The sequence below is a fragment of the Ochotona princeps genome, chromosome 15, assembly GCF_030435755.1.
Source record: "Ochotona princeps isolate mOchPri1 chromosome 15, mOchPri1.hap1, whole genome shotgun sequence".
NCBI lineage: Eukaryota > Metazoa > Chordata > Mammalia > Lagomorpha > Ochotonidae > Ochotona > Ochotona princeps.
Genome location: NC_080846.1, coordinates 5,554,233 through 5,568,514, shown reverse-complemented (window position 1 = coordinate 5,568,514; position 14,282 = coordinate 5,554,233). Strand labels below are relative to the sequence as shown.

Below are 14,282 nucleotides of genomic sequence, written 5' to 3'. Positions count from 1 at the left end.
GTGACAAAAGAAAGTCACAGAGGAGCAGGTTCAGAACAACAGCAGTTACATGACGCCCAGCGCCCAGGAAACGAGCCAGCGTACTGTTTAGAGAACACACACACACACGGGAACAGCATCCAGAAGAGCAGGGCCCTGTGAGCACACCATTCCCCAGAGGCTCCTTGACAGCTGCAGCAGGCAAGGCCGGGCTCAGCACGGAGCAACGAGCTGTGCGCTGCGCTCTGTGGGAGGGAGGCTCCCCACGCTGCAGCCGCTGGCTTGCCTAAGGAGGGCAAAGGCAAGGGAGGAAAGGAGAACTGAGGGTACCGCACAGGAATAACTTTCCTACTTTATTTTTGCCTTGGGCTAAAGTTACCAAAACCATAACATGGAAATGGAACCATCTGTTGATGGGATAAATCAGTGGACTGGACAGAATTTACCATAAGAAATTCAGAATAATGTATTCAGAATCCCTATCAAGTCACAGAAAAAATGTAAACGATAAATGCCTACTTTATTTGAAAGGGGAACAGGGAAGCTGGCATTTGGCCTCGTGAAGAGGTTTCTTGGGATGCACAGCCTGGGCTCCAGTGCCAGCTCAGCCCCAACCTCAGCCTCCTGCTAACACGCACCCCAGGAGGCAGCAGAATTCAGCGATCCGAGCCAGGAACACCCATGGGGGCCTGGATTGAATCCTGGTCTGGTTCTGGCTGTTGTGGAACCAATGGACAGATGAGAGATCTCTCTCTCTGTGCCTCAAAAATACAATTTTAAAAAAAGAACAGAACAGAGGTGGGCATTTGGTGCAGTAGTCAAGATGCCCCGTGTGAAAGCCAGCACATCTGCGCGCTAAGCTTCAAGCTCCGGCCTGGTCCCTGCCTCCAGCTTCTGGCGGATGCACAGCCGGGAGGCAGGGTGATGGCTCAGGGAGCTGGGTCCCCATCCCGAAGTGGGAGACTTGGCTGGAGCTCCTATCCTGGCTTTGGCCTGACCTGGTCCTAGCTGTTGTGGAATGAGATGAGAGCCCTCTCCATCTCTCTGTTCCTTTCCCTTCCTGTTTCTCCCATAAATAAGATTAATAAATAGAAAAATTATGGAACTCCATCTCCAAAAAAGGGTAAGAAATCCCATCTTTTAAAACAAAAAGTATGTACACATGTGTGTATGCATGTTCAGATTTGGAATGCCTACCGACAGAAATTGAACACCACAGTTTGGAGCATAAACACACAGAATAAAATTAGTAAAGTTTTATTATAAATGAAAAAGAAAAGCAAGCAACACTGAGCATAACATCTGAGTGATCCCCCTCCAGGGAAGGAGGCGGCTTGGGCTCAGCGGAACGCACACCAAGTATGCACACATGTGGTGGGGAGTGAATGCTTTTACACACTGTGAACCAGAATGTGAACTGGTGCTGCTAATGGCGGGGACACTTGGGCACACATTGTGACTCAAGGGTCCCATTTCTAGGATCCACATGAAGGAACACTTAGATACATGCACAGCTACTTGCTGAAGCGTTACCTGTGAAACACATCGAATACTCGAGAGCCCCTCCTCAAGAGCATCCAGGCCCTGCAGTTCCACACCTGCACAGGCAGGTGACAGATTTCTAAATACTGACATACATGGAAGGACACACGGCCATGGCACATTCTTACACTTTAAAAAGTTTCAGAAAACTACAAAATAATGTCATAAAACAAAGAAACAGCAATTTGATACACTTCTAAAGATACATGTTTGTAACTATACAGAGGAAGGTCTGGAAAGTAACTATTAATTTGGTAAGTAAATGCTAAGGAGACCTGTTAAGAGTGTGGGAGAGTCAAAAGGAGCTTTCAGCTTTATCTATATTGCTTGAATTTTTTTAAAGATTTATTTATTTTTATTACTAAGTCAGACATACAGACAGGAGGAGAGACAGAGAGGAAGATCTTCCGTCCGATGATTGACTCCCCAAGTGGCTGCAACGGCCAGTGCTGTGCCGATCAGAAGCCATGAACCAGGAACTTCTTCTGGGTCTCCCATGTGGGTGCAGGGTCCCAAAGCTTTGGGCCTTCCTCGACTGCTTTCCCAGGCCACAAGCAGGGAGCTGGATGGGAAGTGGAGCTGCCGGGATTAGAACCGGCGCCCATATGGGATCCCGGGGTGTTCAAGGCAAGAACCTTAACCACTACGCTATAGCGCCGGGCCCATATTGCTTGAATTTTTAAAAAAGAATTATTTACTTGTAGTTGCATAAATTTTAAATAAAGCTTGTGAAATGATACAAATTAGAAAGTTTGTAATAGGGATTTATGGGAACATGGTAGAAAGAGAAATGAGCTTAGCACGTACACAGATCCTGACAGCAGTGGTGCTATTTTCACTGGGCCATGACAGGATTCTGTCATGTATTTATAATTTGGCACAGTATTTGGCAGATCGTATTTTCCAAAGGTAACTGTTCCAGCCATCCTGTTCGATATGCTTTCCTTGCAGTGTGACACTGCCGTTCCTCCATGGAGGGGCAGGGTTCTGAGTGTCCTCCGTGGTCCAGGGCAGGACTTGGAGAGTGCCTTAACCCACAGAATGTGGTAGAAGGATCCCAGCATGACTTCAGGATTACTTAGTTTCTGCTGGGTCCCTGTTTTCACAGAACGCTCAGCCTTGGACCACAGCCACCCACGCTGTGGGGAAGTCCCAACCAGCCCACATGGGGAGGGGACTGAGGCCCCCAGCCAAGGGGCTGCACCCATGGCCAGACGTGTGGTGAGCAAGCTTCAGATGAGTCCTGGTCTCAGGCTTTGTGCTCCCCAGCTGAGGCTCAGAAACACATCCTGGGGCAGACAAGCCATCCCCACTGTGCCCTGTCCTAATTCCTGCCCCAGAGACTCCACGAACAAAATAAATGGTTATTTTATGCCACAGAGTTTGATGGCAATGCGTTATACAGCCAAAGTAACTGGAAATCTAAAGAGAAGAAACCACCTAAGTAATGAGATGTCACAAAGCATTCTGAGTGCTGGCAGTCTGGGGTGACGAGGCCAGAAGGCCTGCCTGGGGTCGGACCATGGAAAGTTCTCTACGTCAATGCAGAAAAAATAGACAACCCATTGGTGGTACAAAACTGCTCAAAGTTTTTAAGCTAGAAAGTCAGATGCTATGATCTGAATTTTAGCAACATATCCCTAAGACCAGTGTCAAGGGAAGTTTGGAGAAAAGAGAGTTAAACGTAGAGAAATACTCTTGGTTAAGACAGGTCCTAGCAACGTGAAATACTGCCATCATCCGCAGCCTATGTGTTCCTAAGACTTGTTCCTCTCAAGGCTGTCACGGATGCACATTTACACTCCAGTTCACTTGCATTAAAATGTGAGAGGAAAAGCTTATGATCACACAGAAACCTGCCACACATATTTATAACAGCTCTATTCATAACTGCTAAAATTATGTCCTTCACCAGATGAATTAAAAAAATAAATTATGGTATGTCTTGTTCAGCACTAACCAGAAATGAGCTACCGATCCATGGGAAGATACGGAGGAACCTTATGTGCAAATTACTACGTGAGACACTCAGTGTGACAAGGCCACATGCCCAACGATTCCAACCGCACAGCATTTCAGAGAATACAAAACTAAGGAGGCAATGAAGTGCTCAGTGGTTCCCAAGGGCTGGGGAGAAAGAAGGACGAACAGGCAGAGGACAGGAGTTTAAGGCAGTGGAATTACACTGTGATACTCCAATGGTGGACACGTGTCAAACATTGGTCCAACTGCACAGACGGGCTGACACCCAGAGTGAGCGCCAATGTAAGCCACGACTTGGGGTGAAAATGGGCAAAACAGCCTATTGACTAAAGCAAATGTACTATCCTGTGGTGGAATTCTGACAGCAGGGACAGGAGGAGTATGGGAACTCTGCCGTTTCCATCAGTTTTGCTATGAATCTAACTCTACCCAAAAAAGGAAAGTTGGTCTAAAAAAAAAAAAGTTAGGTGGCTGTTAGAATACAAGAAATATTTTGTATTTTTTAATTTCTGGAAATGGATCTGTTTGTAAAAACTGCACTGCAATAATACAAAGCAAACCATCTAAAGACTAACCACTGGGGGGGTCCGGCACGGTAGCCTAGTGGATAAAGTCCTTCTAAGCGCTAGGATCCCATATGGGTGCTGGTTCGCGTCCTGGCGGCCCCCATTTCCCACTCAACTCCCTGCTTGTGGCCTGGGAAAGCAGTAAGAGATGGCCCAAAACTTTGGGACCCTGCACCTGCATGTGACACCCAGAGAAGGCTCCTGGCTTTGAGTCAGCTCAGCTCTGGTTATTGTGGTCACTTGGGGAGTGAATCAACAGACAGAAGATCCTCCTCTCTGTCTCTCCTCCTCTCTGTAAACCTGACTTTCCAATGAAAATAAAGAAATCTTTCTTTTTAAAAAAAAGGATTGTAACCACTGGGGCAGGTTTTTGGCCTAATGGTTAGCATGCAGGCTGAGACACCTGTGTGTCCCGTCACAGTGCCTGGGTTGGACACCCAGCTCTAATCCTGACCCAGTTCCTGCTGAGGCAGACCCTCGGAGATGGCGGTGACGGTTCAGATGATGGAGTGCTTGCGTTTGGGTCCTGGCTTCAGCCCCAGAGTAGCCCTGGCCTTTGAAGCCGTTTGGGCACATGCTCATGCATTTACACACGGTCTCTCAAAGAAACGCTTCTAAAATATCTTTATCATTCTCACAACTGGCTTCATAGTAAAAGTTCCAGAAATGCGGACTTATAAAAAAAAATCTATACTAATCCATTATAGTTTTTAGATGACAGATGCCGAATATCCACATAAGGGAGAAAATTTGAAGTGCATAGTCCAAGAGGAGGGAAAATATTGAATTACAAATAGCCACCTCTGTAATAAGGAAAAGGATCTTTGGACGAATATAAAAGCAAAGCTACACAGTGAGAGGAATACCAATGAGAATATCTCATTGTCATCTTGGCAGATCTCACATTCTACTTTCTGAGAAAATCAAGGGAAAAAATGTCTTAAAAATGAACAATTTGGGGCCAACATTTTAGTGTAACGAGTAGAGCCTCAGCCTGCAATCCTGGCATCCCAAGCGGGCAATGGTTCAAGCCCCACTTGCTTCACTTTCGATCCAGCTCCCTGTTACTGTGCCTGGGAGAACAGTGGGGGCGGTCCAAGTGCTTGGGCTCCTGCACCCTTGTGAAAGACCCGGAAGAAGCTCTGGTCTCCTGGTTTCAACCTGGACCAGCTCTGCCCATGGTGACCCTTTGGGAAATGAGCCAGAGGACAAAAGACACACATTCTCTTTTCTCTCTCTCTCTCCCTCTCCCTCCTTACCTCCTCTCTTTCCCTTCCTCCCTCCCTCCCCTCTCTGTAACTCTACCCTTCAAATAAACATCTTAAGAAAGAAAGATTGAGAAAAATTTAAGAGAGAGAGAGAGAGAGAGAGAGAGAGGAAGGGGACAGAGTTAGCAGAGAACAGAGAGGGGACAGAGTGGCTTGACAATGAGCCAACCAGCCTAAGGGACCCAGAGCCACAGCAGAGTCCGGCTAGAATCTCACTGTGTTAATTCCTTTGGGGCTGGCTTTGTACCATTTATAAAATGTGTCTTTCTCTGATGTTAGTGATTCAAAACGTGATTAACCAATCTGTAGAATAGACGCCATGCTGTTTCCTTTTTCACGTGTTCACTTAATGCCTGCTTTGGAAAGATGTCATAACATTCTCTTCATCAGAAACTAGAAAAGGAACTAAAATCAATTTTCTGCTGTCAAAATAATTTGTAAAAGACTTAGGTTTGTAGCTAATTTTTTAAGCACAATAACCAAAAAAAGCAAAAGGAAAGTATAGGGAAAAAAACAATGATAGAATTATGCTGTATTATGTATTAGCTGTTGTTTATTATTCCACATATGGGTTAGATAAGTCCATGTTAGTCTGATCCCTCATTATCAAAGTGAAATAAAAGCCTCCTGGAGCTCGAAGTCCACAAAATGCAAACCAGTGTGAGGCAGTTCCTGACTAGCACTTCTGCTTCACGTTTCTGAATAACCAGTTTACCTGTGTCCTGGAACTGACGAACTTCTGCAGCTCCTCCTGCAAAGCACGCACCTGAAGAGGCACTGGAAGCAGGTACTGCGGGCACAAGAGGCTTGGGGTCATCCTCGTAAAACAGCATCAGGTCCTGACAAAGAGACGAGACAGAGCATGAGAGGTGGGAAAAACAAAATCAATCTCATTGGATGGGGCAGTTTCTGCAGATACCTTCTGTTGTACGTGCTCATAATAAATACATTTATCTCACTCAGACACAAGCTGCTCACACCCTTGGGTACATGAAGTGTGCGTGGTTCTCCGTGCTTGGGGATCTCCCGCTCCTCACCACAGATGCTCCATGGACAAGCAATGGTTTGTTTAGGCCATTCTCTTTCCCTACGACAACTGGAGCATATTGTCTTGGAGGTGAACTGTTTGTTTCCTCAGTAAAAAGTGTGGAAAAAAATAACACTGGGCCCAGTGTGATAGCCTAGTGGTTTAATCTCTGCCTTGCATGTGCCAGGATCCCATTTGGGCACTGATTCATTACCCGGCGGCCTCACTTCCCATCCAGCTCCCTGCTTGTGGCCTGGGAAAGCAGTCGGGGACAGCCCAAAGCCTTGGGACCCTGTGCCTGCGTGGGAGACCCAGAAGAAGCTCTGGGCTCCTGGCTTCAGATTGGCTCACCTCTGGCTATTGCGGCTATTTGGGGAGATGGCCAGCAGATGGAAGATCTTTCGCTCTGTCTCTTTCTCTACAAATGTGCCTTTCCAATAAAAAACAATCTTAAAAAAATAATACCAGTGTGTCTTTTGCTCATGTTTTAAAATTTAAATGTTTTATCATAAGGACAAAAGCAGCTAAAATAGATCATGTGATCATGTAGAACAAGCAACTGTCAGCTCATAGCAGGATATGAACCGGTACCCATATGGGATCCCAGCATGTGCAAAATGAGGACTCCAGCCACTAGACTACCACGCCAGGTCCTGCAGACCATATCTGAGGAGAGAAAGATCTTCCATCCGCTGGTTTACTTCGCAAGTGGCTGCAACAGTTGGAGCTGAGCTGATCCAAAGCCAGGAGCCAGGAGCTTCTTCCAGATCTCCCATGCAGGTACAGGATCCCAAGGCTTTGGGCCATCCTCCACTGCTTTCCCAGGACACAAGCAGGGAGCTGGATGGAAAGTGGAGCAGCTGAGACATTAACCGGCACCCATATGGGATCCTGACACTTGCAAGAGGAGGATTTAGCTTTTGAGCTATCATGTGGGCCCTGATAAAAACTCTTTAAAACAATAATCACGTCACAATGACAAAATTTATAATAACTCCTTAATGTAACCAATTATCAAAAACTTGATTTTCCATTTCTCAGAAATGCCCTAAATAAGGTTTTTTAAATAGCTTATTTGAAAGAAGTTTTAAATATAACTAATGAAGTGGGCACGGTTGAGATATCTTGCTTTTTCCTGTGAATTAAGGATATTTTTCCAGTTCTGCGCCAAATATATTTAACGCACAGTAAATGTTATAAATGTGCTGCCCAGTGACTTTGATCAGAAGGCTATGGCTATACAACCACTCTTCCCTTACTCCAGAGAGATCTCTGAAATTTCTCTCTAGTTGATGCCACCTCACCCTCCATAACCCCTGTGGTACTTCTGCCTTCTATGCTCACCAATGAATTTTGCCTATTCTTGGACTCCATGGCAATTATACTAGAGATTGTTTTGTGTCTGGCTCCTATTACTTGGCATAGCATTTGTGAGATGCACTAGGGTTTTGCTGTATGCTAGGAGTTTTCTCTTCCCCACTCTTTCCCATCCCACACTTTCCTTTTGGTGAGAAATATCCTACTGTAAGAACAACATCCATTCTCCATCTGTTATGAACATGCTGTATAAATCTTTTTTGGACAAATGTGCTCATTATTACTTGATAGTACATTGTAGTGGAATTGCTGGCTCATAGAATAGGTTTGTTTTAACTTCATCAAACATTGCATTTAGCAAAAAAAATTTTTTTCCAAAGTGAATTCAGCATCTGATTGAGAATCTAGATTGATATTTGATTGCAACAAATAACAGATCCCACATAGTCTTTACTCAGGTTTCTCCAAATGTGTCATCTTAGAAAACCACAGGACAGCCCATACCCACCATACTGATATTAGTACAGCAGATAGAGCAACAAGGATCCTTCCTGATGCTCATTTATAATTCCCCCTCCCCCTGGACCACTACTAATCTGTTCTGTAATTCTAGAATGACATTTCTTCCTAAAAAGATTTATTTTATTTTTTGGAAAGTCAGAAATACAGAGAGGAGGAGAGACAGAGAGAAGATCTTCCATCCATTGATTCACTCCCCAGGAGGCTGCAATAGCTGGAGTTGAGCCAATTCGAAGCCCAGAGCCTGAAGCCTCTTCCAGGTCTCCCACGCAGGTACAGGATCCCAAACCTTTGGGCTGTCCTCGACTGCTTTCCCAGGACACAAGTAGGGAGCTGGATGGGAAGTGGTGCTGCTGGGATTAGATGGCACCCATATGGGATCCCAGCATGTGCAAGGCAAGGACTTTAGCCACTAGGCTACCATGCTGGGTCCTCTATAATGACATTTTAAAATGTTATATAAATGCAATGATACAGTGTGAAAACCTCTGAGCATTGACTTTTTCTACCTGACATAATTCCTGAAGATTCACCCCCATTGTGTGTATCAATAGTTCTTTCACTCTGACTGCTGAACAGTATCCATGATATGGATGCATTACAGTTAAGCCCTGGATAGACATCTGGATCTTTCTATGCCTGTACTGCTACAGATAAGTCTCCGAACGTTTGTGCACAGTTTTGGTATGCTATAAGTCAGTTTTCATAGTTCTGGGATGGATGCCTAGGAGTACAACTGCTGGGTTGTATGACAGACAAATGTTCAGTTTTACAAAAAAGTACCCCAATTTTTCAGATAGTTGTAACATTTTATATTCTCCCCAGTTATATGGAATGATCTAATCTCTCCACATCCTCACCAGCATTTGATGGCCACTTATTTAAAATTTTAGTCACTTTAGTATTTGTGTATCAGAACGAAACAAAACAAAAGCAGTGACTGAGAGCATGCACCCTCTGGCTTGCTCCCCCCAGATGCCCAACACAGCTGCGCTGGGTCCAGGGCTGCAGCGGGAGCTGGGCACTCAGTCCAGCTTTCCCACACCACAGGTTGCAGAGACCCAACCACTTGAGACAGACCTGCTGCCCCTTGGGTCAGGCCTGGTAGGGAGGAAGCTGGCCTCAGGAGCCAGTGCCGAGAGTTGAACCCAGGCACTCTGGCACAAGACAGGAGCATCCTGCTCAGCACCTTCCCCCCTCCACTGTGTACCCTGGTTACAGCTTCCTCAAGGCTGGTGATCTTCTTGTGTTACTTGCCATCTGTACTTGATGAAATGACTGTGCGTATCATTTGCTCATTTTCTAATCTCCAGTTTGCTGAGGGTTTTTTTTTTTTTATCATAAATGAGTGCTGGGTTTTACTAAATACTTTACGGCATATTCATCAGCTTGCTGAAATGACTGACTTCATGAATTTACACTAGCACAGCTCCAGTTAGGAATCCCGAGGTGGCCGTGTCCTCCATCAGATTCCCACAGCTCCTCCTCTCATGCTGGAGAGATGACAAGCAGCACACGGGGATGCATTGGGGTCATTTGTCATACAATAATCTCAGAACAAAAATACCCACATCACAGGACAAAAATACCATCTAAACACAAAGTCATTTGTTTAAGAATACTTCGCAGGCTAAGATTTTTGTTCTGTTATTATGCCAAAATCTTTGCAGGGTCCAATGGCAAACCTAAACATGAAATCTAATCAATGAAATTCAGCATTATTACTTCATCGCCCTCGACTTTACTCCCTCTGTTCCACTGTGGGTGATTTTTTTTTTCCTAAATCTTAACTTTATGGTTTATCTTTTTTTGTGAGTTATTTAATATAAACCAATGGAAACTCCAAGAATAGAACTAACATAAATGGAAAGTTATTATATGATATAAGCCATACTTCAAATCAAAGGAAAAAATGGATTATTCAACAAATCATATTGAGATAAATGACTATCATTTATAAAAATATGAAAGCATTTCTCTGATGCTCTTCATTTAGCAAAAATACATTCCTTATAATTAAGATTTAAATATATCTTAAAATTTAAAGTGGGAGCCAGCATCATGGCTCAGCAAGCTAAGCTGCCTGCTGCAACGCCAGCATCCCACAGCAGAATTCTGCTTTCGGTTCTGGCAGCTCTCCTGATTCAACCCCATGCTACGGTGCCCGGGAAGGCCCTGGAGGGTGGCCCAAACAGCTGGGCTCCTGCCCTCCCTGTGGGGGACGACAGCTTCAGCACGGCTCGGCCCTGGCCACTGTGGCCACCTGAGGAGTGAATTACAAGATGGGAGAGCTCTTGTTTTTTCTCCCTCTCCTTTTCAAAAATAAATCATAGGGTCTGGTGCTGTAGCCTAGTGGCTAAATCCTGACCTTGTACCCTGGGATCCCATATGAGGGTTAGTTCGTGTCCTGGCTTCTCTACTTTCCATCTAGCTCACTGCTTGTGGCCTGGGAAAGCAGCCAAGGACAGTTCAGAGCCTTGGGATCCTGCACCCATGTGGGAGACCTGGAAGCAGCTCCTGACTCCTGGCTTCAGATTAGCTCAGCTCCAGCCGTTGCGGCCGCTTGAGGAGTGAACCATAGGATGGAAGAGCTTCCTCTCTGCCTCTCCTCTCTGTATATATGACTTTCCAATACAAATAAATAAATCTTTAAAAAACTAATAAATATACTTTTTTTTTTTTTTAAAGATTTATTCATTTTATTACAGCCAGATATACACAGAGGAGGAGAGGCAGAGAGGAAGATCTTCCGTCCGATGATTCACTCCCCAAGTGAGCCGCAACGGACCGATGCTGTGCCGATCCGATGCCGGGAACCTGGAACCTCTTCCGGGTCTCCCATGCGGGTGCAGTGTCCCAATGCATTGGGCCGTCCTCAACTGCTTTCCCAGGCCACAAGCAGGGAGCTGGATGGGAAGTGGAGCTGCCGGGATTAGAACCGGCGCCCATATGGGATCCCGGGGCTTTCAAGGCGAGGACTTTAGCCACTAGACCACGCCGCCGGGCCCATAAATATACTTTTAAAAAGCATACAAATTCAGGGCTACTTTCTTAGAAAATTAAATATACTGTTACAAACCAGCAATTTTACTCCTTGGTATTTACTCAGATGAACTGAGAATACACATCCTCACAAAACCTGGCACACGTATGTTCTATTTATAACTGTCAAAATTCACAAGCAACCAAGCTGTCTTTCAGGAGGTGACTAGATAGGCCAGGATAGATCCGGATAGTGGAATATTATTTAGTATTCAGAAGAAATGAGCTATCAAGCCATACAAAGATACGGGGGAACTCTAATATGTACTAATATGTGGAACAAGCCAATCCCAAAGACTGTAAGGCTCCAAATAAACGGCACTCTGGGAAAGCTAACACGACACAGCAGCACGAGGGTGCGCGGCTGCCGGGAGGGAGTACGAGGTGGAACACAGAGGATTTTTAAGGCAATGGACAGAACTGGCATGGTGTAGCAACGGTGCACACAGAACACCACACATTTGTTGAAAACCCAGAGAAAGAACACACCAAGAACCAAGCTAATGTAAACCATGGACTTGGGGTGATTACAGTGTCTCCCTGCAGGCTTCTGATCATCACAAGAGGGCCAAGATGCTGACGGCAGGGGGAGCTGTGCACGCAAACGGGAACGGAGGGCAGACAGGACACTCCTGGGCCTTTGCTCATTTTTCTATGAACCCAAAATGGCTCTAAAATCCTATTTAAAAAAAAAAAAACAGGATAACTTATATAGTCTTAAAGAAGATTTGAGAATGGCTTAAAATCCAGAAATTGTACTGAGAATGCACGTGATTTTAAGAATGCAAGGTGATTTTAATTTTATAAACATTAAAGACTTCTTAGGGCAAAAAGAAAACTGAAAATAACAGACAAGAACCAGACAATGGGCTAATTATTTAATAGATAACTTTTAAATTGATATGAAAAAGTAAGAATTCACAGCCATGCAAAAACATAAAATCAGTAAAAGGAAATGCAAATGTCCAAAAACATACATGAGAAATTTTCAGTACTATCTACTCCAGCTGATAAAATGTAAAAATGTGGTAACATTCCACATTTGCAATGACAAGATTCATTCAGCTTTAGTTAGTGACAGAAACTGGCGCAACTTTTACGAAGGTAAATTTACAGTGCTTTTCACAAATTTGTTTATTTGAAAGGCAGACTGAGAAGCAGAGGGACGGAGAGAGAGAGAGAGCACGCTCTTCCATCTGCTGGTTCACTCCCCACATGGCTGCAATGGCTGCAACTGGACCACGTCAGGGACCCAGAACTTCATCTGAACCTCAGCATGGGTGGCAGAGACCCATCTTCCACCACCTTCTCAGACACATTAGCAGGGAAGTGGATCGGATGTAGAGCAGCTGAGACTCACAAAATAGGCAGTGGCTTAACCCACTATGCCATAACACCAAGCCTCAATTTGGAGTATTTTCAAAAACTGACAATATGTAAAAACCTTTAGCATTATTTGTTTTCAGGTCAGCATCATGAAAATAGAAGGACGAAGGCTGCTGCTGCAACACTGCTTTTAATAAACAAACATGAAAAATCTCCAAATGATTTCCATTACGAAATGGTTAAATTAATTATTATTAATTTGTGCATTCAAAATACAGCACACTCACATGTACTATTATAGAAATCTGTTCACAATATGTAGCTTAGTGAAAGCCTGTTCTGGAATAATGTACTTTAACAATTACAATTATTAGGCAGCAAGGTAACCATAATACATTGCATTGTTCAGAGCAGGATGCTAGGCACCATATATTGAATTACTGCATTCAGGTAAAAGAATAATGTGCACATCAAATACGTCCCCCACAGTCCATTAAGAGACTCTGGACTACATGCTTCTAGTGCAAAGAATTTAAGGAGTATAGAGGAATAAAGGGTAACTTTGACCTTACTCTTGACCCTTTTGTGCTATTCAAAGTTTTTCAACAAGTACTTTCTAATTTAAAAAATAATAATACATGTGCAAACATGAGGATGGAAAAGAACTAAGCATAAGGCAGTGATGCAGCAGAGAGATAAATGATGGATTAGCATGATTAGAATAACTTCCATTTCTATAACAATTTTGATGAGCTCAAGCTTTTGCAAATATATAAATAAATGTAAATAAAGCTAAGGATAAAAACTATATACTTTGCCTTTAGCAAACATAAGTGGAACCAATAGGAAATAAATATTCTTTATCTATCACCATCAATTCAGTAACTCAAACTAGACAGAAGGTTTCCGTCAGCACTAATTTTATGTCAGCCACTTCACAGCAATCCTATCTGTTGCTATGGAAACAACTGTAACCCCCCAAATCACGACTTCATTGTTCAATATCCTCAACTAGGAAAAGAAGACAGTCTTCTGAGGTGGTAAAAAGCTAGAATTGCCTTATTAACTACAGAATTTAATAATGAAAATTCCAGACAGTATGAATAGAGAAAACAGATCCATGCCTGTCAAATTTCAAGGCTTTCCTTAATTTAAAAAAAAATATCATTTAGGCAAGCACTATTCTGCTGCTGAAAGCTCTGTTAAAATTTTATTTACTGCCTGTGAAGTAGTTTTTCTTTCATTTTGGGGAAAGAATAAAAATATTTCTATTTAAAACTTTTAAAGGATATTTTTGCAGCTTCTCTTGTTCTGCCTAAGCAACCAACAATATCGCTCTTTCTTTTGGTATTAGGAACACAAGGGTCTTCATGTAGACACAGCACTTCTTACACAGTTCATTTAGCAATGGCAGTCAGCTTGCACGTCCAGCTGGTTCGGGTCTTGTTTCCTGCTCCACGAGCAGCTTGCTGTAGAGGTCACGCTGGATTCCACCAGGAACTCCTGATGGTCGTATGAGGAGATGCTTGTCAATAGGATGACGGGACATTTTGATGACATAGTGATGCTTTGAAGAAGGGAAACTCAGCTTGTGAATTTCTCCTGAGGGAAGGGTGGTGCATTTTTTTTCTCATTAATATGGTGAGTGATAATACACATTAATCAAAGTGAGTTCCTCTAAAGTAAGAAAAATCATTACAAATCAGGATTTAA

The 14,282-nt window shown here is 43.8% G+C and overlaps 1 protein-coding gene across 1 annotated transcript in view; it reads right to left on the bottom strand.

Moving 5' to 3' along the window:
• ENTHD1 (ENTH domain containing 1) overlaps window positions 1–14,282 on the bottom strand; it is a 128,237-nt gene that overhangs the window by 41,561 nt on the left and 72,394 nt on the right. The window contains exon 5 of the mRNA XM_058673448.1: window positions 6,117–6,177. Within this exon, the coding sequence (XP_058529431.1) occupies window positions 6,117–6,177 (61 nt within the window). The remainder of the gene's footprint in view (window positions 1–6,116; window positions 6,178–14,282) is intronic.